This window comes from Acanthochromis polyacanthus, chromosome 6 (genome assembly GCF_021347895.1).
Source record: "Acanthochromis polyacanthus isolate Apoly-LR-REF ecotype Palm Island chromosome 6, KAUST_Apoly_ChrSc, whole genome shotgun sequence".
In the NCBI taxonomy this organism is placed as follows: domain Eukaryota; kingdom Metazoa; phylum Chordata; class Actinopteri; family Pomacentridae; genus Acanthochromis; species Acanthochromis polyacanthus.
The window spans coordinates 16,821,144-16,848,714 of NC_067118.1; the positions used below are offsets into that span (position 1 = coordinate 16,821,144).

The 27,571-nt window shown below is 42.7% G+C and overlaps 1 protein-coding gene across 2 annotated transcripts; it reads left to right on the forward strand.

The window, feature by feature from the left end:
- On the forward strand, positions 1-26,975 carry epha2b (eph receptor A2 b). Of its 2 annotated transcripts, none has more exons than XM_022194047.2 (17): positions 1-154; positions 868-947; positions 2,512-3,160; positions 16,260-16,415; positions 16,738-17,097; positions 17,278-17,408; positions 18,349-18,520; positions 18,709-18,808; positions 19,508-19,563; positions 19,649-19,774; positions 20,444-20,641; positions 20,741-20,802; positions 21,387-21,596; positions 21,730-21,879; positions 22,118-22,311; positions 23,520-23,675; positions 25,032-26,975. In XM_022194047.2, exons 1-17 carry the CDS (start codon positions 70-72, stop codon positions 25,138-25,140), a joined length of 2,994 nt encoding a protein of 997 aa, XP_022049739.1. In that variant the 5' UTR covers positions 1-69; the 3' UTR covers positions 25,141-26,975. The 2 variants fall into 2 exon arrangements, with proteins under 2 accessions (XP_022049739.1, XP_022049740.1); XM_022194048.2 differs by having other exon boundaries at positions 20,444-20,629.
- Positions 26,976-27,571: the final 596 nt, after the last annotated feature.

A 27,571-nucleotide genomic window follows, 5' to 3' on the forward strand; every position in this document is an offset into this window, starting at 1 on the left:
GCAGAGCGCAGCGCACCTCAGAGTCCCAGCCACAGTCAGCAGCGGAGAGAGCCAGGAAAAGTTGTCCAAATGGAGTTCTTTGGTGGAGTCAGACATTTGTTATTTTCATATGTACTTATCAACGGCATATTCATCACATTACAGACGAAAGAAGGTGAGTGTCTTTTTCAAAAATATTTCAATAAAAAAACTGTCTAAAATCTACTTGGGTTTCACTGAAGAGAAGTGCGCGTGCCATGCGGGGAACCTCCTTAAAGAAACTTTAAAACCAGGAAACAAACTCTTTCTTACGTTTGTAACAGTCATGCACTGTCTAAAACTCTTGTTTTGTGAAACGGCTTTAAAACGAAAAATGTCTCTTTTGGGATTTTAATGTATTTATTATTATTTGAATGTTAATAAAGAGTTGCGTTGAGAGTATACTGTAGGCTGCATGTGCGCTCTTCTAAAGTTTCTAACATCAGCAGGTGAATTCTGGATGAGGTCTGTTGAGTGATATTCCTTAAGGACATTTGTGAGCTTTGTTTTTCTCTGCTTTAGCTGTTTTTATTTTACAAGTACTGTTCATTTTACACCCAATATTTGAACATGCTGCTCCTAAAGTAAATCTAAGTTTGATTATATGTGGCAAATAAATTAAACTTGCAACACTTTGAAGTTTTTGTTTAACAAATAAAACGTTTCATTAAATTTGTTTTAATAGCAAATTGAAGCTAGGGGCTATTTGTGAATGTCACTCCATTTCTAGATAGCAGTGCGGTTTTTTAAGATGTAGAAGTCAGATTATTTCCCGCAGTCAAATTCAGTCTTTTCTGGTGGCTTTAGAGGTGTATCCTCATTACTGACATTGTTCCCATGTCTCCACAGAGGTGCTTCTGGACATGAGGGCAACAGGAGGTGAACTGGGCTGGCTGACATGGCCCTTAGACCAGGGAGACAAGTCTGGGGTGAGTACTGCTCGGGCTGCTCCTCCAGCTCCCACGTTTCCTCTTGGAATTTGCCTTAGGATATATCAGCATGAAGAAAATGTGCAGAAAGGGAACAGCTCAACTGAGAACCTCCGGTGTAAAATATCTGACCACTTGACTTGTGTGGGTAGAGTTTGAGTGGGCCTTGTGTGTGCACATACATGTCAGGTTGCCATAAAATCTGGCAGTTTGAGCCTAATGGTTGCCTGGGTAAGGATATGAGAAGGAGTCGTGGGATCCTATAAGGAGTCGCCTGCAGAGCATGTCTGGGCTACACCAAAGCTTAGGCAGACAGAATAGCTGCTAGCTCTGAACTGGGAATACTTGTGGTTTCTTGTGGTTTCAAGGCTTCAGCTCCAGAATTGTATGTTAGAGAGCAATTAACTTTTAAAGTTTGCAGCATGTGGTACCTCTTTTTAGAGAGGAGGGGCTGTAGAAGGGGCCAATCAGCCGGAGCTACCTTTTCCTTAAATGAGAGGAAAATGTCTACATTTAGCGATGCATCTAGAGAATACATTATTACGCCCAAATGCTGCGGTTATCTCTTTTGCCAGTACAGTAGAGACATGTGTGCCTTCCTCCGTATTGTGGTTTCAAAGTAATTGACCAGCGAGGCTCATGCAAATTCACTGTAAATAGCCTCATTTCATGTGCTGATGACTCAAAGGCATGTGAAGGCTTGCTTCACAGCAGCTCACCCAACATTCTCAAAGAGGCTTCGCTGCTTAAATAATGCCTTTGACACTTAAGTTTCATTTTTTTCACTAACAAGCCTCGGGTGTTGCTGTATTTTTTGAGGCTTGTTGGAAACATTTTTATGGTGTGCTCATTCTCATGTAACTACCATCGTGATAATTAATATTTTAAGATTTTAAGGCCCCTTATAAAAAGTGCTCCCCAGCTGTTTAATAGAGGTGTTGGTTCTGCTATTGTACACCAAGTTTATAAGCAGAGCCACACACTCGGCCAACAAAGCACATTCCTTTAATTAATAGCACGGTGGCTACATGCAGAGAGCAAACCGCAGCCTCTGCCCCTGTGGGGACCAGTTGCTCCTCGTCAGCCACGGTTATGTTAAAACTTGCTGTCACATTTTGAAAAAAATATTTGTGGCATAATTTAGTATGTAAGCAGCAAAGCTATTTGGGGAAGATGCCAGTTGTAGCAAAAGAATTTGGAAGACTCACTTGGAAATAATTTGGTATCTTTGCAATGTCAGAACTGCTTTCTCAGCAAAAGGCCTTGAGGTTTGCTGTCTTATTGTGCTGCAAAGGCTTCTACAGTGTAATTCTCTATGTACCACAAGTGTGTTGCTGCTGTTAAGGCATAGTTAGAATGTTGAGAAGGAGTAATAAATGATGTGTAGAAGTATGGGATAGTTGTTTTCAGGTCCATCTTACAGTGACTGAGCCTTCATGTGAAGTGCTGTGTCGCCCCTTTTACTTTGCTGTCTTAAAATAGTTTTGGTTCAGCAAAGCATGGTAGGAGATCCCCTGGCTGTCTGTCATTGAACCACTAACCTTTGCGCGTTTTTTGTTTTCAGTGGGAGGTCGTCCAGAGGACTCTGAATGGCTCTCAGTTTTATACCTACTCTGTCTGTAACGTTGGAGAACGTGAGCAGGACAACTGGCTGCGCACCACCTTCATCCAGCGGCGTCCATCTGCCTCCCGGGTTTTTGTGGAGCTTCAGTTTATTGTACGCGACTGCAACTCATTTGACGGAGCCTCATTAACCTGCAAGGAAACCTTCAACCTCTTCACGTCTGAGTCAGACGCAGATGTGGGCACCACCTTCCGCAAGGGCCAGTTTAGAAAGGTGGCCACCATAGCTCCTGATGAGATCACCAGCAAAAACGAGCTGCGCATCAACCAAGAGACACGAGTGGTGGAGAACCTGTCTCGAAAAGGTTTCTACTTGGCCTTCCAAGACATTGGAGCCTGTGTCGCTCTCCTCTCTGTCAGGGTCTATTATAAAACTTGCCCGGCCACAGTGAAGAGCCTTGCATTGTTCCCTGAGGCCGTGGCTGGAGGCAAGAATGGTGGGCTTATGCAAGTGACCGGGGTATGCGTGGACAACGCCGTCAGTGAGGAGTTGCCTCGCATCTACTGCACTGTGGACGGGGAGTGGGTGGTACCAGTTGGACTGTGTCAGTGCAAACCTGGCTATGAAGAAGTTGAAGACGGTTGTCAAGGTAAAGGCATGCTGCTAAGTCTTTGGTTATTGTAAAGATATTTCTGCCAAGTCCCATGAGGCATCCTGTCACATTTTCACTCGCTGTGTTCTCATTTTTCACTGTATTACAAATTCATGCACCTCCATGGAAACAGCACACCGTTGACTCTACTATAATGCCATGTATCACAAACAAGACTAAAAGATTTTAGTTGAATTCTTAGATTTTTGCTCATGCAAAAAAAAGTGAAATCCAACATTTAAACATTTTTGTAAGTGCCCAGAAGTGTTACCAATACTGGAAAAAATGTGGCTCTACATACAATTAGTCTTTTACTACTGACATTTTAAATTGGTTTCCATTCCCGTTATCTCTCTGCTTTGTGTAAACATGGCCTGCAGTTCAGCTGAAAAGTCCCTACATTTTTGTGACTATAGGTCACAGCTGAGTCCTTTGTGGCTTCATGGTTGTACAGACAAGAAATTAAAATAAATTATTCATTTTTATAGAATCTAGTTAGAGAAAATGAGTTGAAGTTCTGATGATAGACCTGATGACAACATACCTTTTAAACCCACAGGTGTTTCCTCGGGGTCAGACTGTTAAAGGGACTATTTGCTTTTATTTTAACTGCCAGTAGTTTGTAGAACAGGCCTGTATGGCCGACTGTGGGTATTTATCATAGGTGTTATTATATTGTTCAGTGGAATTCTCCCCTTGGCTAACATGGCTCCGCTGCAATGGAAGGAATGCTTAGGCCCTCTCTTGGGCATGTCCTGGCATCATCACTGACCTTGAACCGATACCTATAAAATTAGGAAATGTGCTGATGTATGTGATCAAGTATGACTTCAATATGCAGAGTTCTATCCAAACGAGGTTTGCTCATTCCATAAATTGCTTCACTCTTTGTTTCAATAAGGCTCAAGTTTAGCAATTAGGAAAGATTTCTAAAAATGCTCAGAGCTCACTTTCAGATCGTACTACATGGGGTTTTTAAAACCGAAGTGAACATGCTCATTTTTCATTTTCTCTCCTCTGCTTTTAAGCTCATTTGGAAGGACAGCATGTGTACAAATCTCCTTTATAGTGTTTTATTTTGGTCCCAGCCATAAGTAACTGTGAAAATGCTGTTTAATGAACATCTTGCTCAACTGCTTCACCTTTCACACACCGTGTTATAGTTCACAACTCACCGCGTGTTGCATCAGGTGATTTCCTGCTCTCATTATCATCCGCTCTCTTATCTTGGTATCACTGTGCTACGTGATCCAGCCATAACCTAGGCTTTGTAGCTATGGTGTAGTTATGTTTAAGTCCTGCAAAGAAGGCTTTTATTGTTGTGGGATGGGCTGTCAGAGTGACTGAAAGTGATCAAAGAAACCGCGAGGCCACTGCACTGTGATGGATTAGCATCTTTAAGGCTGATGGGAGGAAAAGGAGGAGGCAGGAGGAAGCTTCTGAGCCTCACTGACTTTGTTCATGTTAAGCATCACAGAAAGCAGAGGCCCTCCTCGTGTTCCCCTGTCTGCCTCCGCATCCATCTCTTATTCCTTCCCTCTCTGTTTTCACTAATTTCCTGAGTCTCAACTTTGGGGTGTGTGACTACAGTCTTGTATGGGAACATGCAACACAGGCTGGCATGCAAGGGCCTGTTGAGATCTGTTCCATGAGAAAACACCTGAAGACTCTAATCAGCCCCGAGTGCTATTCCTCCTTTGCTGCTATTTCTGGATCTCTTAGTCATAGCCAAACACATGCCTGGTTTGAAACATACACAGGTATCAATTGATCAACTCTAAAACACACAGCTTGGACTAGAGTTGTAAATTTGCATGCAGCCTGCTTTTAATAGATTTGATTTTAACACTTGGGCTCCCTCCCAGTGGCAACAGATTGATCAGAGTGATGAAGTTTTCTGTCAGTACATCATTCATAACTGTAGTAAAGTGCCAGGTAAGATGATTAGGGAGGAGGCAGGAAGGAATGAGAGGAAAGTCATACAAGAGCGAGAGGTTGTGTTTAGAGGAGGGGTGTGAATATAAAGCAGACAGAGGTGAGGAGTGGAATGCAAAGGTAGGAGAACAATGAAGTGCTGTGTTTCCTCGCGAGGCCGGCGGAGCCCACCTCCACCTCCACCTTCTCTCCCCACTGGTTGGTACATTCCTGATCAGTTTGGTGAGGAGGAGCCTCCCAACATTACTCCAGACCTGTGGAATTCCCAGGGGGGAGAGCAGCTCCAGGTCAAGCCCTCACATAGAAACCACTAAACAAAGAAAACCCCCCAAAACTACCAGGATGAAGTCAAATGAAAGGCTGGAGATGTATGAGGGCAGTTGCAGATGAAGGTGGAAATGAATCACAGGGTTGCAGTGCAGGGCTAAGATGAATGGTTCGGAGGGCTTAAAGTGGAATATCCTACAGACACGCAGTTAATCATTCTCCCCGTGTCTTTCCTGTATGGAGTGCTGTTTGGGGAGAAACCACAACACTTCAATTGTGGTGCTTTTTTCTTACTTAGGTTGAAAGTTTCCATGTTCGGTGATGTGTTCACTCAGTTTTATGACTCCTCAACCCTTTGGGACCTGTTAAAGTAGAAATCTGTGACTTCGTCTGGTTTTTGTCTCCGTCTCTTCATCAGCTCTCGCCACGGTGGTATTTTTGGCTTAGAGATCACTCGTCCGTCAGACTATTTCTATAGGATCTTTTTCCTTCAAGTCTCAGTTGAGGTTTCTGTAAGTGGCGTGTGGCGTTTTCTCTTGGTGGCCATCATACTAACTACAGAATTGGACAAATAAACTCCACAGATAGAAAACATCACCGTGTGGGCTGTGGAGACCTTCCAGAGTGTTCAGAGCCGTCTGTGAATTATCTGGTTGTAAATCATGCATACATACATCATCAGTAGCAGCAAGGCACAAAATGGGCTTTTGTTGTTTGTCAAAGATTAAAGGAGAATAATGCTGGCTCTCAAAATACAGCATCAATCATACAGTGGATCAGAAACAGCGTAATCACAGTGATAAATGCTCTCAGGATTTACACTGCAGGACAAAAGTTTGGAAACAAGTTCAAATTTGGACAAGAAAAGATCACAGTTCACTGACATACTTGGCAACAAAATTAACATGATTTTTACTATGATTATCAGGTGTTTGAGTTTTTCTTGTTGAGACTTTGCTTTCTTCAAAGTAACCTCCTCTTGCTTTAACAACAGTGCAGCAAATACAAGGCATTCATTCACAAGTTTTTTTAAGATATGTGCCAGGAACTACATTCCAAGCTTTTTTAAGTTCGCCAGTGAGAGACTGCTGACTTCTGGGACGCACTTTTCTGACTGATCGATCCAGTTCGCCACACACAAGCTCAATTCGAGAGAGGTCTGGAGACTAAGGGGGCCAAACCATCTTTCCAAGAACACCTTTCTCTTCTTATTTTTGTCTTGGTAACCCTGACAGAACTTGGAAGAATGCTTACCTTGCTGCAAAACAAACTTTCGGCATGCAAATGTTAGTCCAGATGGAACTGCATGTTGCTGGCGGATAGAGTGGTGCTGTTTCTTTTTCACGATACCCTTTACTTCAAACAAATGTCATACTCTATCACCTGCAAAATATCCCCCAACCATGGCACTACCACCTCCATACTTGACTGTGGGTGTTATGCATGGTGCTTTAAGACGTTCACCAGTTTGTCTGAGGACATAGACTCTGCGATTTGAACCAAAAAGTTCAAACTTGCTTTTGTCGATCCAGAGAACTTGTTGCCGGTCATCATAGGTCCAATTTTTATGTGCTTTTACCCACTCACATCCCCTTTTCTTGTTCTTTGGACAAAGTAGTGTTTTTTTCAGCTACACAACCCTTCAGACCAGCCTTTCTCAGATGTCTTTTCACAGTTGTCAGAGATTTTGACCTTGTCATGCTGATTTCCTCCATTATTTGTGGTGCTGTTTTCCGCTGATCTCTCTTACTGGTGACAGTGATATGTTTATCCTCTGCTTTTGTAGCAACCCACTTTCTTCCAGATTTTTTTCTATCATCATAACTTCAGGTTTCTTCTCGTCTCTTCAAGGTGTACTGAACTCCTTTACTGGACACCATTAGGTTTTTGCAATTTCATTTTCAGTGTATCCTTCTTTCCTCAATATGCAAACCTATACACTTGTTTCTACTCAGCTGTTTCTTTCTAGCCATTTCTGTGGTAGTTTTAGAGATACAGATTAATTGGGATTTGTGTATGCAAACTCTCAAAAGCCAAAGAGCTAAACTGAATAATGCAAACTGTGATTTGTTTTTTTCCCTTTTGCACTGAAGTTTTGACTCTTGTGAATCTTTTCATCTTCTAAATCTTAGTCCTTGTTTTCTTTTGTTAAGATTTTTTCTGCAATTGTCCGGTAACTTCAATGTATACCTAAAAGTAAATGGAGGAAAACAGTGCATATCAATGAAAGCAAAGTCTGATCATGCAGTAAATACATCCCAAAATCCATATTATTCATACTGTTTTTAAGAAAGGAACTGTAAACAGAGACTTGCTTCCAGTCTTTTGACTTGTAGTGTACATATAGTCACAGTGCTCACAAGACAAGACTGATGAAAGCCTAATCTTTACTAATCTTTTAGTCCAGTTAGTTATTATTGTTATGACATTTTAATTGTGTTTCTTCTTCTTTCTTTGTAACACCAATAGGCAATTCTACATTTAAAAAAAACCTTAATCTGAACAATTAAGATTTTATTTTCATTTGCCATCTGCTTTAGATCAGGATGATTTACTACCAAATGTTTTCTTTCCAGAAAAAAATCTTAACTTTTCGGCAATATCTGGCTGGCATTTCCTCTAATGACTCAATGTTGTCACTGACACAGCTTTCCCTTTGCTACCTTCTTTACCCAAAATCCCACTTGGCACAATGAATACCATGTGTCACCTCTCAAAGGATCTTTGGCTGCCCTGGCTGCTGCTTGAGTTTGTGTTTAACTGTCCCAGTCCACACCTCGTCAGCCGCTCTAAAGCCTCGACAAATAGGGCTTAATCCCACACTACGGGCAACACAAAGCTCTTTATAAAAAGGGAGACACAATGTGGAATATTTGCGCCGCTGAGGACAATTTTGGTGTCTTGGAGAAAACGGAATCTCAGTGGAACAACTGTCCACTGAGTTCCAGTAAAGTTATTATACCTCTCGCCAAAGAGGTTCCAGTAAGCTATTTTCTCTCTTCCCCTCCTTCCTTCCCTCTGTGTCTCCAAGCTCATCCTCAACTGATGTAACAAACAGTTGGTGACTAAGATGTAGTGTGACTGCATGCTGTGGTGAATGATTTGTATGGGTAGTAATTGACTTGGGTGTGTTTGGGCTTTTTAAGTGAAGTAACTACTGGTTCTGCTTGCTTTTTAGCCTTTGTGAAATCTCTTTTGCCATCCTGTACCTAACTCCCCACATCCTCGCTGTCTCAGAAGCGTGTCTATTTTAGCCTCAATTTTCCGCTTCTCATCTTATATTTATTTTAAAGTTTTTTTATCTCAACAGATTGTGCAGCCACTGTATGCAGTTTACTCCAGAGATGCACACTGTTGCGTAAGCTGTCCCAAGAACAACAAACTGACAGACAAACAAAAGTTTTTCCTTCGCGCGTTCTGTTCATGTTGTCCATGAAATCACAGGGCGACTGTTATTTTTGGCTGGAGTGCAGGCTATGAATATGACACCGATAGAGTTTAAACATCCCGTTTCACACGGCCCTGATGGGACTATTTAGACTGTGTACAGTTCTTGCCGTACTCGACAATAAATACATTTCTCCACGACTGACTCGTAAAGATAAATAGAGGGTAAATTAGAACAATGCCAATCAGAGAGTTTTCAGTGAAAAAGGAGACAAAAATAATCAGTGCTGTTCTCATAGTGCTTAAAGTATAAACATTTAGTGGAGGTAAAATGTAAACCTGTCAGACTTGTTTTTTGTTGATGAACCTTATCATGGAAGTTAGGATTTCCGCTGCTGACTGTTCCCTTTTAAATTCACCTTCCAAAATGCCACAAATCAAGTGTTTCCTGACCAACAATCCGTCTTTAAATCTGCTTGTGCCTGGAGCCAACTGGTTCATCATAATCACCTTGAACCTTTTAAGACCAAGGTCTTGTGCACTTTATGATATCTGATGGTGAGCGTACAAAGAAATGTGAACATGGCACCACTCCTCCTCCCCCCCGAAGGGATTTCATTTGGGTGGATTAAGATGGATTTCACTTAATGGAATCATCTCACTCCTGCAGGAAATCCTCACATGGAAATTTCCAACTCTACCAAATTTCCTTGACTTCTGCTCCCTGTAGCCAGTCCCAGAAAAAAACAGCAAAGCAAAAAAACCACTTTAAGTTCATCAGACAGTGCTGCTCATTTAGATGAACTGGCTGGATAGAACCTTTCTTTTTCTTCCTTGGCTCTTGAAAGCTACACTGATTACTTTGAATTTGTGGATTTCTCAGATCTCAAGCCAAGGTAACGTCTGCCTAGCGGGCTGAACTTGAGGGAGTTGGTTAGATAATGGGGGTACTCTGACGGCACTTTCAAGTGGTGTCATGTACTGTCTTGTTGGACCATACTTGTAGTGAAGAGTATGCTGGCAAGTACTGCAAATAAGATGCAAATGAAAATGTAGCAGTGAGGAGATCTCATCAGCCCCGATAACAGAAAATTGTTCTATCGTAGCCCAACAAGTGTGAACAGTGTGAGAATGTCAGAATGCACAGAGCTCACTTTGTATCAAGTATTATATCAGATATGTTTCTTTATGGTGTAGTGTGTCATGTTCTGTTTTTGCTAAACTGTTTACAGTGAAAACCAACATGCTGACATGAACTCAGCATATAGCAAGAATAGCAAAAGAAAAACTGTGATGACAGCACACAGCCAAACATCTTTTGCTCTTAGTACAAAATTAATTTAAAGCTGCACTGACTGATTCTGCTTTTTGCCTATTTAAGCTTCGAAAGTCCAGGACCTGAGGACAGGTCTGAAAGACATGCTATTTTTAAGAGAGTTGCCAAAATTACAACATTATGAGCCAGAAATTGTAAAAACAGAAGGTATTGCTGGATTTTCAGCTCTCCTGGCATACAAGAACTTCTATTAAATGAGTTTCATGTAAAAATCCACCAAACATGAAATGTTTTCAGAAACCAGAATCTGTAAAAAACGAAAAGAATCTGTTCCTTGCTACAGTCATGAAACCAGCAGTGACTTAGATGCAACCAAGAGTCAAGTGACAAAAACTCAGCAGCTTTTAAGCTGAACTGGACTAAACTGCAGCTGTTTATGCAGAGCAGATAGAAGAAAATATTAGGATAGCAGTATACGTAACGCTATGTTATTAATGTTAATTCTGGATTTTTATTTGTATTTTTTTGCCAATTACCAATCAAAATTCAACTCTCTTATTAATTTAGTTTTTTTTATGGATTATGCCATTATATCTTTGTCAGAGACATCTTTGAATTCTCTCTAATTGAAGCCATGATTGTGATGTGGTGCAGAGGTGCAGGACTTTATATTACAGTGAACACAGTAAATAAAATATGACAGAAGTCAAAAAGACCCAGAAATAGTTTGAGGTTCAGATGGTTAATCACAACACTTCATAGTTTTGCATTATGTAGCGGTTACAGCCAACTAGATTGCAAACAGTCGTGTTAGCTCATCTACACATTCAACCAACACATTAATGCATTGGTATGCAGTTTTGTTTCTGGTTATCTGATGAAAATTCACTCAGTACTGTTGCTGTTTTAGGCATTCACAAAAATATCTAGTCTCTCAAGGTGTTCAAATTTGGGAAGCTCTCTGCTGATGATGGTGTTTAAAGTTATGTTTCAACCAAAGCAATGAGTGAAAAGAGGCTCTAACAGTCTGCAGAGCTGAGGGGTTTTTGTGTAGTCATTTAATCTGTTGTAAGTAAGAAAATGATTAGTGCGGCTTTAATCGTGTTTATTCCTTTAAATTCTGAACAAAATGTCTTTTTTTTCGACAAATTTGTTTGCTGTCTTCTATTTTAGTTCAAAAATGCCATTAGTCAGATAAGTGTACCTCAGCAGTTGTTAGCTTTGTAGTGGTGTGTTGGCTGCGGTGGGGAAGTTGGGCCAGATTTCCTCTTGGTGACATTCCTGCGCCTGCAGGCTGTGTGTGTGTGCTATGATGGGGATGTCCAGCGCGATGTGAGGCGCATTGTATTGTACCGCTGGCGTGTGAGGTCAGCACTTTCCTTCCCCTGTATCAGTCAGTCATCCCCCCAGCACAGCACAGCTCCCACCCAGCCTTCACTGCTAACAGGACGAGCCCACAGCGGAAACCGGAGGTCACCTAATCCCTTGGTGACTCCCCGACCCGTTGGCTCAGGGCTTTCCATTGTCGGTCAGCGCTGAGCGGCCTTGCTGAGCTGCTTTCTATTTTGTTGTCCTGCCCGATAAGTCATTTTGTTTATTGGTGCATTTGGTCCCATTTTGGCCACGAGCCTTAGCCAGGAAGCAGACAGCCATCAGCATCTAGTGTGTAAACAGTTGGCCCGCTGTGATGTCGTAAATTGGTGTTGTATTTATCACATGGATGTCTGGCTCTGACAACGGACATGTCAAAATGACCATGACTGTCGTGGAACTCTGACCTCTTGGAAGCCGTACGTGGCTGATCATGTCTGCCAGGATTGGTTTCTTTGAAGCATCTGTGTTACTTTAGAGCTTCTTGAGCATGTTTTGTGCCTCCTTGAATCCAATTCACTTCCTTCTCCTGTCAGTGAGTGGACAGAGGGAGTGAGAGGAGAAAGGGGATCAGGGAATTTATTGTGTTTGTTAACAACCCCAGATGAAAGCCTGAGTGCAGTTGTAAAACAGATGTAATGCCCTTACAGCTGCTCCATTGGTCAGCTAATCCTTTTGACTAATGCCCTCCCACGCACATGGACACACTTCCATCAGCCCCTACACCTTTACTGCCCTCAGCCCCCCCCTAACTCCCCTCCTCTACCTCAGTGACCCCTGGCTCAGGTTACCAGCTCACCTCCCCCATCAGAGACCCCATTGTTCCACCACAACCCCAGTTCCCCAAAATGCTAATGGCATGTTGTCACCCGGCATACAAACAAACTGACATGACATATTGCAATTACAGGTCTGACCAAGTCGGGCATGAAAAGAGGGGGTTGGAGAGTGTAATAAATGAGGGTGCAGACAAAGCAAAGACTTGCTTCCCTCTAGATATATTTAGGAAGCTGATAAAGATCTACACGTTGTATTTATTTCACGGTTGGTTTTATTTTTCCAAGATGTTTTTCTGTTCACTTGCCATATTTCTGAATTTAACCTTTCTCCTTCTTCCTCCTCCTCGCTGCGAGCATTTGTTTGTTTTACTTGGCCACTGGCTCGCTGTAAGCCATGTACAGTTTAACTGCCCTGAGGCAGACATGACCTTTCTGCCTTTTTAAAACCCAGCGCTGGACTCGACTGGCTGGCAGGGGGGCCCAACCATTTACTCCTCCGGTCCTAGGGGCAATTTCTGTTGTCAAGCCACCATGTTACCCATTCTTCCATCTCTACAACCATCATTCATCACTGTCACCATCTCATCCATCTTAACGTCTGCCGACAAACTATGGGGCCCTTCAGAGGCTCCCACTCCAGAGCCACTTGGGCTCCCAGAAATTAACAGGCCCCTGCACTGACTCTCAATAAACAAACACAGAGCCACTCAAGGTGCACGGGGCCTCTCAAATGACAAACAGTTCTCTGCTTTGTAGCATGAGGGAGGGGAAAATGGCCAGTCTAACTTTGTCGAATGTTTTGGCTCATAGAGGCTGAGAGACATTTGTTTATGAGATCATTCATTTCAGGACCCTCCAACCCCCACCCATGGGTTTAGTGCTTGTGTTCATGTTGGATCAACACATTTTGGCTTCCTTTTGGGTTATTATTCTGTCTCAGGACTGCAGTAGCCTCTGCGCTGGTTCTCCTGTTCGTCTCGCTCCGCTCTGCTTCCATTCTTTGATTGGCTGCTTTCGGAAGGAAGGCTGCGTCAGCCTCACACTTCCTGCTTCCTGTTGTGTCCAGCAACAATCCAACCCCCCCTCCACCTTTTCCATGCAAGCAGGAAGTTTTCCTTTGCTGGACTTTTCTCTTTTGTCGAGGAATCCTCTTGTTAAATACCTCGGCACATGGTCATCCAGTGACGTTTACTGTCCCTCTGACTCATATGTTCAAGATGCACAAACTCATTCACCTTTATAGAGGAGAACTGGGCTGAAACTGGAGCTGCACTAAAGGCGCTCTGCTGCAGGCCTCCTGTTGGGTGGTGTGCACTGGAATGTATCTTGATTATAGAGGCAACTCACAGTGTAAGGCCATCATCTCCACAGGCCTGACCACGATGCAATGCAGCCGGCACTGTAGCGCCAAAAAGAGGCTAGTCCTCCTCTATTCAGTTGCCATGTGGCATTTTGACTATTCCCATCTGCAATGCTTGTGTGTGTGTGTATGTTTTTCTTTCAGCGCTTGAATGGCATGGCATTCTCCTTGCCTGCTGGTCAGTGGTGAATAGCAATGTTAATGGGTTAGCTGGGAGCCTTTTTAGTGATGACTGGGAGGAGAGAAAGGAGGGGAGGAAGGAATTTGGGGATTACGAGGAGGAGAGGTAGGGGTATGAATCAGGGTTTGAGGCAGCAGCTGTTCCCCCTTCTCAATGCAAGAGTTTGCCCTGGCCTGTCTCTTTTCTCCCCCCTCCTCTTTTCTTCAGTCCTCAGCAGGATACAGTATTCCTCTCTTTCTTTTTTAAACCTTCTGTTCCTTCATACCACCTCTCTTCTGCCTCGCCGCTCCTCTGTTTCATTTGCGTTAATGAGTAGCAGTAGCTTTTGGAGGAACAGCTGGCCAAGACAGAAGAGAGACGCTGTCTTGAGGGGAAGACTGAGTAATATGCAAGTCTATTGGACAAACTTGCAAATTCTTCTCATGCTGAATATTTTTCTTTCCACTGTCTTTGTCATACTCTTCAGTTAATGTATAGCTTTTCAACTCGGTGAACCACAATAATAGTGGAAGCCAAGCAGAGCTGAAAGAGACTCAAAGGCAGTCGAGTAAATCCCCTTGATATGACTTAAATGGAGAGTTGGCCATGTGCTTTCCACGTTGTACGTGTGGTCACTTGTGGCTTCAAGATGAACTTCATTCATGTGAACCGCAGTTGGAGGCAATCGTAGACGAGGACAGTATCCGAGTAGTGAATCTGATATTGTCATTGTACTTGGCTCGGCTTTGTGCTTCTGATTAGAATCTGGCCTCCAAACTGTGTCCTTGCCTTAGGCCTGCATAATGCTTTTTGCATATCTAAATATGTGAGGGTCTATGTGATGTCAATTTCATCATCTCACCAAGTCTTCAAGAGTCCATGCAAACCCCTCCTCACATCCACACGCAGCCCAAAATCACAGCATGGGCTACTCTACTGCGGCAATGATGTGCATGCTCAGCAGCAGTGTAGATACAGCCTGCTGCACATTTATGCAAAAAAGTCCTCTGAAGAGACTCTCACAGATGAGAATAGAAGTATAGCAACAAGTACTCATTCGTGGGTGTCAGTAGCTGTCTGTCTGCACCAGAGTATAATCAAGGCTTAAACTTTAGTATTTCCTTGCTTCCTCCTGATCAGTGGCATTAACCTCAGTCTCTGACTACACGTGTCTATGTCTGTATTGTCAGATCTTCCTTTTGCCAGCAGTTTTCTTTGCTTCCATTCTGGTTTTCTTTTTCTCATGTGCGTCTTTGCTTTGTGTTGTGTTTGGCCCAGATGTTGGTTCTCATTTGCATTATCAACATCTTATGGCTTTTGTCGTGAGCTAAACACTTAAACACTCCAAGCAAACGACTTGGAAGGAAGGAAATGTGTATATACGTGTGTGTGTGTGTGTGTGTGTGTGTGTGTGTGTGTGTGTGTGTGTGTGTGTGTGTGTGTGTGTGTGTGTGTGTGTGTGTGTGTGTGTGTGTGTGGCTGAATTGACTTGGCAGAGGGACATGAACAGGTGACAGGCAGTGGACATAATCCTTCTTGTGATGTCAGATTTGCCCTTGTATCCACAAGTCTGCTTTGCATACATGTATGTGTATTTTGTGCATACATATGGGTGTGGGTGCATGTATGTAATGCTTACATAAACGCACGTGTGTGTGTGTGTGTGTGTGTGTGTGTGTGTGTGTGTGTGTGTGTGTGTGTGTGTGTGTGTGTGTGTGTGTGTGTGTGTGTGAGTGAATGTGAGTGAATGTGAGATGGTGTGAGGACATGAGCAGCAGCCGCTGGAATGCTCTTGCAGAGTTAAAGGGGAGCCATCTCATTTTCACTCTCCTTTATTGCGCACTCCCTCCAAAATTTCACACTGTATTAAGTTCGTATTTCACCACCGCTATGCACAGCTGGACTTTCTACCTGCATTTCTTTATTCTGAGTTGAATGTGTGAAATTAGATGTCATCTTATCTCGGCGATACAGTTTCAAAGGTCTGCCTGGGTGTCTTCGAAAGAAGAGTTTAATTCCTGTTGAGTGCAAACGGATGCTGCTTCTTGGCGCCTTGCAGATTTTTGTTGCTTCTATTTCTCTTCAATTGCTGCATTGAAAACTGACTTACTGTCATGGAATGTGGGTTAGCTGGTTGTGTTTGTTGAGAGAAGCACTGTAAGAAAGCAGCAGAAGAAAGGGGGGGGGGGGGGGGGGGGGGGGTAGATAAAGTAAAGGGTAGGAGTGCCGGCAAAGCAGGGAGTCTGCATTTTTGTTTCAGGCTGGGCTCATCTGAGCAGCGTCTTAGTTGCAGAGAGTTTTAATGAGTAGAGTCAACACTGGTCTCCCTTCCATACCTCTGTAACTTGTCCAAATCTGACCTTTAGCCTCGACATAGTAAAATTTCCACTCAGCCTTGCAGTTGTTGCATGCAAGTTGAAAAGTTCACAGTATAACTGATCTTCCAAACAGGCCTGAGTGATCTGGAGGAATGGGCTTTGCTCTATGTCGTACTGGAAGCTGTCTGAAGTCACTATTGTCCCTGTGCGACTGCTCATGCAAATGTCTTTTTGTGTTTGCAGAATGTCAGCCTGGCTTCTTTAAAGCTGCAGCATCTGCTAGCAAGTGTGAGCCATGCCCTGCCAACACCCAGAGGCTGGACTCTGGGGCTTTGTTTTGTCCCTGCATGGATGGCTTCTACCGGGCCCCAGCTGACCCCCCCACTGGAAACTGCTCAGGTAAGACCCATGCATGAAGAACAATCTAGAAAAGTTATCTGTCATTGAGATAACTACAAATGCCATAGTCATGCAACCCTCTTTCATAATGTGCAGGGATGTTTGAAATTGTCACACTGTTTTAGCGTGTGGTATAAAATGTGATGGTTTCTTACCTCAGAGTGCAGGTGTCAGTTTAAACCTGCTGTCCTTTAAAATTCTAATTCTTCTTTAAACTTTCTGCCCTGTCATAAAGACATCTTGCATATTTGGCCTTCATGTGATTTTGTTCTTCGTTGCTTCTATTTAACATTCCCTGCCCTGCTCAATCTGTGTTCACCAGGCCTTCCTTCTGCCCCACGAGATGTTATGGCCACCACCACCCAACTCTCTGCAGGGAGACTCTTGCTCTCCTGGAGCCCACCTGAAGACACTGGAGGTCGAACTGACATCACCTACAGTGTTGAATGCCAGCGCTGCGAGGGCATTGTGTGCCAACCCTGTGGGGAGAAAATTCGCTATGAACCAGCCAGCATGGGTCTGACTGACACTAAGGTTTCAGTGAGCGAGCTGGATGCTCATCTCAACTACACTTTCATTGTGGCGGCACATAGTGGTGTGTCGCTGTTTGCTGGCCAGGGACTGCCTCGGGCTCATAGGCCGCCATCCACCAGTGCTCTGACTACATCTCTGCATTACACAGGTGAGCACTGCTGATATGAAGCAGCATTGTGATGCTATCTGTGCTGCAATAATGACAGATGCTATCTGTGATGTCGTGACAGCTCTGCAAGTTCACATGTTTCTGCAGGAGTTCAGATGAACTGTCAGATTTCATATTTTTTGAGATTCTACTCAAGCATTCTCCACCTTATGTCCTCAGAGCCTCCCAAAATTACCACCATGCGGCTGGTTGAAAAGACCTCATTCAGCCTGTCTCTGTCCTGGGATGTTTCCCCCCGACCACGAGTCCAATCCAGGCCCATCCGTTATGAACTTACCTACCGGAAGAAGGTGTGCCTCTTGTTTATTCTCCTGCAGATTTTATAGTTACTGAGTTCATCTTATGTGTCCTTTACAACTTTACAAGTTTAAAATTCTTAACAGACATCTACATCAGTGTGTCATTTAATATGAGACAAATAATTTAAAGGTCCCATATGGTAAAAGTCCACTTGTATTGTCTTTTGTATGTAAAAAATGTGAGAATATGAATATGCTTGCTGCTGCCAGTCTTGTGTTTCTGTTGTCAGACAACAGAACAATAATGAAACAGTGACTGAAAAGCAGCCCATTGAGAATACATGTTAACCAGCAGTCACTTTAGCTGCATTTCCAACCTGCTGCTCTGCTTCCTTACCCTACCGATTTTACATTCACAGAGTCATCTGACAAACTCACCGAACATGAGACAGACACAGCAGCTGTGAAGCTTTGAATACGGACATATTTCCATGTCAAATGATTACTCAGAGAAATAAAGCAGTAGAAAGTCCTGGTCTCACACACATATCCATGTCTGTGTCATCTGGTCAGCTGCCATGTGGTTAACTGTTTGTTCTATGATGATGATCACAAATGCAGAGAATCTTCTTTCTGAAGGGGAACAGCAGCAGCTCAGCTGGATTTAAAGCAACAGTCACTGAAACAGCCTGTTTGGAACACAGAGTTACAAAGTCATGTTAAAATGAATCATTGTTCCGGTACTTTGAGCTGAGGAATGGAGACATATTTTGGGAGAATGTAAATGTGTTATGTGGTGCAAAATGGGACCTGTAAGTAACCCATCGACACACGTATCCCCAGAAATTCCCATTAGCAAAAACATGGAAACACCTATGTTATGGGAAAGGCTACATAAATGGATATCTCTAATTTAATGCTAAAATATATTGTGGTTTCTATCTTTAGCAGTGATACTGATTCTGTTGTTCTCCCTTCCTCTGTCTCCCAGGATGATAACCTGGATGTGACGACCTACACTGTGCTCATACTCGAGAAGAACTCTGTACAGATCAGTGATCTGGCCTCAGGCACAGCCTACCTGTTCAGGGTTCAGGCCCTCAGCAGTGATGGCAGCCCTGGAGGATCCGGCATGGAGGAACAGTTTGAGACATTGCCTGACGGTACAGTGGAGAGATATGTAGCAAATGTCTGTGTAGATTCTCAGTCATCCAGGTCATGGTAATTGCAGGAGCTTCAATAGAGACAAGAGAAGTCCATTTGATTTCTACTGAAGCCCCTACAATATGTGGAAAATGTTTCATTGGCTTGGTCATTAATTGGGACTTCTCTGCCGACTTCTCTTTTCCAGGCCACCTTACTCACAACAATACAGCAGTAATCTTTGGTGCGGCAGTTGGAGGAGCGGCCATGTTGTTCATCGTATTTGTGGTCCTGTTCCTGCGCAAACGGTCAGTAGGCAGCTCACTCTCCTGCCCTCCCTGTCTTTCTGTGTTGTTGATCAGTCAGACTACGGCCTCCTTCACTGGCTTCCTCTGTCATTCTTCTGTCTTTCCTTTGTGGGGCCTCCAAACGGCCTTTGCATTCACTCTCAGCTCACCTCTCCCTGTCTCTCTTCCTTTAGCCAACTTTCTCTTTCTCTTTATGTGGATCTGTGTCCCAGCGCTCACTGGGGAGGAATTTGCATTGAATGTGCCTTGTCATTGCTCAATAGTTATATTCTAGTGAGTGTTGGGCCTTTGAAAAGAAATTAGCCCAGAGTGGTACATTGTTGGTGATAAGAGGCGCTTGGCTCTTTCTGTACCAGGCCACAAGCATTTTGTAAAGGTGACCTGGTCCTGTACTGCAGCAGACTGGAGCCCGCCTGTCCACCTCCCCCCTTCTGCTTGTCTGTCTTTCAGTCTTTAAATCGGCTTGGCAAACACAGTCTATCGCCGGCCTTTATCAAAGAGCCGGCTCTTTTAGAATGGATGCATTAAACCAGTGTTAGAATCCTTTTGAAAGCCTTAGAACATCTAGAAAAATGGTTACAAAGGTTGCTGTGTGCTATTGATATTAAAGCAGGCAAAATGATACAGAGACACAAGTTCATTTGTGCTTTCAAAGTGGGGTGCTAATTTGCAGATGGGGGTTTTTATGTTTTCATTCAGGAAGAGAAACTCTCACACCAGGCAAGGACCAGAGGACACCTACTTCTCCAGCCCAGGTAGAAAAAATTCTCTCTCGTCTCTCACTTTATTCACTTTACTTTATTTGTTATCATTTAATAATTTTCTTTCTGTGGTTGACAGAGCAATTGAAGCCCCTGAAAACCTATGTGGATCCGCACACATATGAGGACCCCAATGTAGCCGTCCTGAAGTTTGCCACTGAAATCCACCCCAGCCACATAACTAAACAGAAAGTCATTGGAGCTGGTGAGTGACATCCCCGCTGAGACAATCTACTGTGGAGCTTAACTCTGAGATGTTGAAAGATTTTTCCAATCCCCCAAAATTCGCTGTTTACATTGTGCGTTTTCCACAGCTTACCAGACTGATTGACAGTGGTTACTTTAGTGAGATTAACATCTATCTGGCTGAGATCTCACAAAACAAGTTGAGACATTTTGTTGTGTGGCAGTTCTTGGCCGCATGATCTCTGTGTTTTGGCTGAAGTTGACTCGAACAGTTACACAAAAGAAAATGTTGCAGAAACAGTGTTTTGGAAGGATATCAAAACACCTTACCGGGTGCTGCCTAGATTTTTCAGAGGTGATGCGTTTATTCAAGTGCCTTTGCCCTTTGAACCAGGAGTCTTTCTCTTCGCCCAGTTCCCACGACCATGTGCCTCCCATTCTCCTCATTTGATAGCTGATTCCCATACTCCCACATCACAGGCCATGCACCAATTACCCAATGTAGGCTCTCTCTCTCAACACCAAGCCAGAACACACCTCTGTGACAGAGCCTCAGGCAAAACAGCCACAGTGACTTCCTTATTTTCACTCTGTTGCACAGCCAACCCTTGCAGCTAGAAGCTAAGATGACATATCGAATGTACATTCATCTGATGGCTATTGCACCACTGATGTTGTTTTCCTGCAGGAGAGTTTGGTGAGGTGTACCGTGGTATTCTGAAGGTGCCAGGGAGGAAGGAGGTGGCAGTGGCTATCAAGACGCTGAAGCCCGGCTACACAGAGAAACAGAGGCAGGATTTTCTGAGTGAGGCCTCCATCATGGGCCAGTTCTCCCACCAGAATATCATTCGTCTAGAGGGAGTGGTCACCAAATGTAAGGACTACTGTGAGTTTCCTTCTTTTTAAAGAATATTTTCTCAATTATAATTTTTCTTACTTGTTTTGGGCCAGTTAAGGCAACTAATGCTTTCTTTTTTTTGTGCAGTTAAACATGCAATGATCGTGACTGAATACATGGAGAATGGAGCTCTGGATCGGTACCTCAGGGTGAGTCCTCCATATTTGTTCGAGTATTGTATTTGTACCAAAATTACCATTTTTAAAATTATTTTGTGTAGTGTAGTATGCAGTGTAGTCAATGTCTCTTCAGTCGATATTGCCAGTTGTAGCCTATAAGCCTTCGCTAACTTTGGCTTTCTCCTCCCCTTCTGTTATCTTTGTGTCACTATTTTCAAAATCCCCCTCACTATGGGAAACAAAAACTACCACCTCTGAAAAAAAAACAAAACAACCTGCATACTGAAAATGTCAAATTTTGAAGAGGGTTTGGATAATGCAGTAAGGCAGCACTGCTTTTTTGTCAGTGAATTATCCATTTTAAGGACATTTCTTGCCTCTTTGTGTGCAAATCTTTCAGCAAAACAATTAATCCTGACACTATTTTGAGGAGACACCAAAGCTGCATCCTTTGCCAAATGTGGTTGTGATTAGTTTAAAAGAATACTAAAAAGCCGGAGAAGTAGAATGAGGCATAGTCAGACCATTCTGTTGTACAGACTAGTGTTTCTTCTAGAGTTTAATAAAAGCTTGATCATAAGACTAAAACAGACATGCTTATATCCTCCCATCAGGACCATGATGGGGAGTTTTCCTCCTTCCAGCTGGTGGGCATGCTGCGCGGCATTGCTGCAGGCATGAAGTACCTCTCTGACATGAGCTACGTCCACCGTGACCTGGCTGCCCGCAACATTCTGGTCAACAACACCCTCGAGTGTAAAGTGTCTGACTTCGGCCTGTCTCGAGTGCTGGAGGATGATCCTGAGGGGACGTACACCACAAGTGTGAGTAGCTATGAGGCAGCCTGACAGTTTTAAGACTGGGAGCAGATCCACTCCAGTCACATCAAGAGCAAGCCCAGCAGAGTGTTCTGGGGATCTTTATGTTTATTCATTTCTCTCTGTTTTTCTTGAACAGGGAGGCAAGATCCCCATTCGCTGGACAGCTCCAGAGGCAATTGCATACAGGAAGTTCACCTCAGCTAGTGACGTGTGGAGTTTTGGCATCGTCATGTGGGAGGTCATGGCTTTTGGTGAAAGACCTTATTGGGACATGAGCAACCACGAGGTAAGTTTCAGTGTTTATAAATTAGAGGTTTTGCAGCCTAACTTTAAGTACTTATCCTGTGTGTAGTATAAAGCCAGTTGTTTTTTTACTGACATCCTAAAATTACCATGAACTAGACGACTGATAATCTCCACAATTTAAATATTTATATTGGAAGATATTTTAGAACTCACTGCATGTTTTAGAAATTCTACTACCGAGCAAAAATCTAATGAGTCACCAAATGAACGGCTTGCAGGTGATGAAGGCTATCAATGAGGCGTTCAGGCTGCCAGCCCCTATGGACTGTCCCTCAGCTGTTTACCAGCTGATGCTGCAGTGCTGGCTCCAGGATCGCTCTAAGAGGCCACGGTTCGGAGACATCGTCAGCCTGCTGGACAAGTTGCTGCGGAGCCCAGACTCCCTGAAGACCATTGCAGACTTTGACCCACGGTAAGATTTATTTACATAGCAGACAAAGTGCTTCTAATGCATATTTTTCTAGTGCTGACCCTACAGTAGCTGCCCCTATTAGTAACCATTTCTTGGAAACAATCCTGCAACCAAAACCTTCGTAGCAACTAATATAAATGCTATTTTTAGTCTCATTTCTGCCAACTGTTTTTGGGATCTTTTAATTTCCCTTTTGGTTGATGTTATCTGCTTATGTAGCATAAAACCCTGATAATAAGCACTCAAAGTCATGTGGTCTCTTCTTAGAAGGGAAACTTTTCTTAAGTGCAGAAAGGGCTCTTTAAGCTAAAAGAAAAGGCAGCATTCATTTATAACGGTGACCACACTCTGCTTTGCTGCAGCCAAGGCTGTAGAGTTTGACTCAAGTCAGACTTAAGTCACAAAAATAGAGAATTAGGATGTAATGTACTTAGGATTATCTAAAGCGTCAGCTTGACAGGTTAAAATCTAATTTCAGGAGGAAAAAAAACAACTCACAACAGTGTCAGCAGTTCTTATGTAGCCACACACCATGAAATTAATTAGCCTGTGGCTTGAGATGGAGCTTTGTAAAAACATTTTTAACTTTGACAATTTGCTTAATGTTTTGTAAATATATTGCTGTTTTAAGATAGATGATAGTTGAGGACAGAGACAAGAAACAGCTGGACACACTTTGTGGTGGTTGTTGAAACTTGTATCTTTGTCAAATGTTGTGAGGCTTGATTCAAGCTTTTTTTTTATCTGACTTTACCCTCATCTTCAGACTTGACCAAGACGGGCTTTAAAACACCTAAAATAGCTTGAGGAGCAGCTCCCCATTAACTTCAGTTCTAAAAAATTACAGGATGTTTAAGGTCAAGTGAGTACAAAGGGGATTAACTTTAAAATGTTCATTAGAATATGCTGACGCCTTGCCTGACAGGCTAATGAAAGAAATGTATGTGAACTGCTGTTGGAGGAACACTGAAACTTTCTTGTATGGGGCTGTCTGCTTGAATGCATATTTTCTCTTTTGTGAGGGAGCATTAAAGCCTGAAACAGTGAGAAAGGACAAAAGGCTGTGATGCTAATATCTTAATGGGCTCTCGCCCAACTGGTTTTTATCACCAGCTGGTTTCCTGCATGGTAATTACAGTCCTCAGTCATCCACCTTTGTTGTGGGAAAGTCTGTTGATTGATTATTTGGATATGCTTTTCTTTGCTAGTGTATCCATCCGCCTGCCCAGCACCAGTGGCTCCGATGGTTCTCCATTCAGGTCAGTGTCTGAATGGTTGGAGTCCATCAAGATGAGTCAGTACAGCGAGAACTTCAACTGCGCTGGGATCATCACCATGGACCAGGTCCTGCAGATGAAGAATGAGTAAGTGGGACATGATGTCAGTTTTGGTGGCACCACATTAAAACAGAATATATTTTATCTGCTTGCATGTTTTTGGCAAAGAAAATAAAAAAATGTGGTCTTATGGTCATGAGTTAAAACCAGCATATTACCTCAAACCCATGATGGTCTTCCCTGTAGTGGTTTATATATTTGCTGTCTTAAAAATGTTACTTTTTTTTTTTACAGCCAACAGAGTAGTTTGCGCACAATATGATTTCCAACCTCAGTTACAAGTTGAGAAATGTTGAAGATGGAAAATGTAACAGAGGGAAGGAGGAGTGGGCTCATTTGTAGTAGGCTGGTGGTGGTGGCTTGTGGTCACTGCAATTCTTGTTCTCCTTTCCCTCTCCTTTTCTTTCCCTCCCTGCACCCACTCCCACTTTTGCTTGAGACCCTGAAACCACCAGTTTCGCTTGCTTAGGGCAAAGGCCTTTTGTGGTTTCTTCAACACTGAAGTAGAAAAGAAGGAGGAGAGAACAGGCTGTAGAGCAGGAGCAACTTAAGAGATTAAGGAACCTAAATAGATGGATGTATAACTCTGTACTTTTGGAAAGATTGAAGAGGTGCACTCAGGACATACTTTTGAACTTCAGTTAGTTTAAGGCAATTAGATCTTCCCAGATATATTGCACTAAGAGGGCAATTTAATGAAACAAAGTCAGCCTTTTGGGAAAACTGCTTTAGTGAAGCAACATAATATAAGGTTACTTTGGGACGGTAACGAGGGCCAGAACATTTTCTAACCACACAACCTGCAAAAAGGACCCTTTCCCCTTCCCATGGTATGTCAGTTAGTCTGGCTTTAGGAAGATGGGCAGACTATAAAGTACACACAAACCATTTGAAGTATTTGTCATACAGTATGGTGTGATTTCATGGCCCCATGTTTCCATCTCAGGGCATCTGGTAGCACTCTTGGAAAACTAGGAGTTATTTACGACCCGCCCTCTGCTTGCCAGACATGTGATTCATGGTCAACAGGGAGAATCCTCGTTAAGTAATTAAGGCTGTAATTAAGGCTTTTACTTTGGACTGGTGTGTTTCAGGTTTGCATCATGTGCTTGTGAAGAGCAAACCCCCTGTATTATCCTTTAATTTCGAAGATAAATCGAACCTTGGCAAATTACGGATTTGGAACGCACTCCGCCTAGTTGGCTCGGCGATCAAGTCAGACATGAACAGATTCAGCTCCGGGCTGGCATTTCATCACACTGAATGAGTCAGTGATTACTTCAAAGCTTCACAGGCAGGAAGGATGTGCATGAAAGGTGTTGGAATAAGGCCAAAGTGCAAATCCACGTGCAGCTCCTCTTACTGTCATGTCTCTTTTTACAGGGATATTAAGAACATCGGGGTGAGGCTGCCTGGCCATTTGAAAAGAATCGCCTACAGCATCTTGGGCTTAAAGGACCAGACCAGCACCTTGAGTGTGTTTGCAGTGTGATCCTTGCAGCGGAGGGAATTAAATTGAGACACTGCAGCAGGGCAGCCCTTTGAACTCTAAGCTGAGCTGGAGCAATACTGCAGGGGCGGCATTGGATCAGCAGAACCAAGAGAACTGTGCCATCCTTTTGGGCCGACTGAATCAGACTGACTTACTGTACATTTTTGATTTCTTCACATTATCCATAGGGAATGGAGCAAATACAACACAATAGATGTATCAAGTAGACTCATTATATTTAAATATGTATTTTTATTACCCATGTCTTCTGTACAGATACAGTTAATTGCTCATGCAATTTATTTTCTATCTTCCATTCCTGCTTCATAAAAATCAACAATCAATCCACCTCTGGGAATGGCTTCAGCTTTAGAAAACTGCACGCTGAGCTTCTTGCATCCAAGAGCAAACAAATAAGGGAAGCACGAGTGTGACAATATGGGAACAGTGAAGTCCAGCTTTGGCTCAGTTTGTGGTTGGCGCTGATGTCACAGAATCTCTCTTTATTGGCACTTTGCTCCATTTCCTCTTAGAACAATGAGGATGGAGCATCGGGAGGGCTGAGATGAGCTTGAGCTGGCCCAAAGTTAAAGAGACGGTGCTGCTTGCGTGTATAAACACAGACGGACCTGGTGTTGTTAGCGGCCTCCTGCTGGCTCTGTGCAGAAATTAAGCTATAATTTTAGAAGTGATGTTTATTTGAAAAAGAGAGAACATAAAGTATATGAGGTACTCTTTGTGTACAGATTCACTTTGTTTTCTTGTTTGTGGGCAAACCAAAAAATGTTGAGAATGAGAACTTATAATGTAGCACTTGGATCAAGAATCGAGTGATCTTGATTAGTCTTGGAAATAAAAAAGGGCAATTATATTCGCGATTGTGAACTAAAAGAAACTGTGTCAAAGTGGGAAGTTGTTTCAAGTTTCAATTAGAGTGCAGTACAGCTGTTAGTAGCGTGCCGGCAATGAAGAGGGAAGAGAAAATGCACATACCTGGAAAAAAAAAGATGCAATGATAAGTTGTGGTTAATGATTTCATACTTAATAATAGTTTGGTTTGCAATTTCAATGCCTCATTTAGTTTTTGTAAAAGCTTTACAAATATTCAGTTTCCTGTTGGTTTGAGTAACATGCTGATGGGGTGAAGCCAAGTGCTCTCACTAAGTGCTTGACTTATTCCAGACATTTAAAAACATTTTTAAGTGCCTCTTTGTGCTAGAATAGCAAGAGTTTGCTTCTGTCTGTTTAGATGCAGCAGCTCTCCAATGGTGAGTAGTGTAAAATGGACTGTGTCCCCCAGTGCTCTTAATTGATGACTGCAAATCATTGTGTTACTGATATACACCTTCTTTTACTTGAATTTTGACTGTATTTTCAAATGTAACTTTGATTCTGTTGTAGCAGGTAAACCGATGTTTGGAAAAGGGATTTTTTTTTGTTATTGCTCTGATTTACTGGTTGCAGTTACATTTTGTACATTTGTATGATTTCACTATTTACCATATTGCTAAACTGATTATTTTTCTAGGTTCCCAACACTTTCCAAGCTCCTACTTTTTTGCTGCCTTTCCAAACATTTTGTTCCTTCATCAAAGAGCAAACTCCTTCCATTGCAATTCCTTCCTTTTTGCCTGTTGTTTATACTGTATTTAATAGTCTATTTATTTTAACTTTTATTTATTTATCCTGAGAAACACTTAGCTGGGTTTGTAATTAGAGGTTGCTCTCTCTCATTTCTAATAAAATAAAAAAGCTTGAATGTCTTTTTACTCTTGAATTATTAACACCTGATATTGCCTTCATCACATTTGTGGAGCAATAAAGTCTTAAACTGAGTTTGTCAAAGACTGTTGTATGAGTGATGCAAAACAAGTCAAATCACTGTTAATTATATAGTACATTAAAACAACAGCCATTGAGTCGAAGTGCTCTCTACTGGTCAAATTAGGTTGGCATTGTGAATTGACCTAATAAGATTCAATAGTAAGGTTAAGGACACTTCAGCACTATTTGTTATTTGTCAGAAATTTACCACAGTAATTGAAATATTACAGGTAAAATTCTACAATAATATATGAAATCCAAAACTGAATATATACAGCTGACTAACCTAAATGTTAACACTAACAACCTACCAATATGATAGACAGAAAAAAGCAATTATTCCAAATGTTCTCTATGAGTGGTTTTAAAGAGAGTAGAGAAGAAGATGCCTGCAGCAAAACCAGACTCAGGGACGGCGAACATTTGCCTCGACCAGCTATAGTGAGGCTATAGGAGGGAGAGAAAAGGAAAACGGCGCCAAACAAGCAAACATAAACACTGAACAGTTTGGTGGAACCAGCAGCACCAGAAATACCTGCAGAGAGGTACAAACAGAGAGGAACAGAAAACAAACTGTAGCCAAGAGAAGACACAAAGTTAATAACAT

Excerpts from the sequence above, each read along its gene's own strand:
- epha2b (XM_022194047.2), top strand. The coding sequence starts at position 70 with ATGGAGTTCTTTGGTGGAGTCAGACATTTGTTATTTTCATATGTACTT. Across the intron at positions 155-867 it reads CACATTACAGACGAAAGAAG|AGGTGCTTCTGGACATGAGG; the intron begins GTGAGTGTCTTT and ends ATGTCTCCACAG. Across the intron at positions 948-2,511 it reads ACCAGGGAGACAAGTCTGGG|TGGGAGGTCGTCCAGAGGAC; the intron begins GTGAGTACTGCT and ends TTTTGTTTTCAG.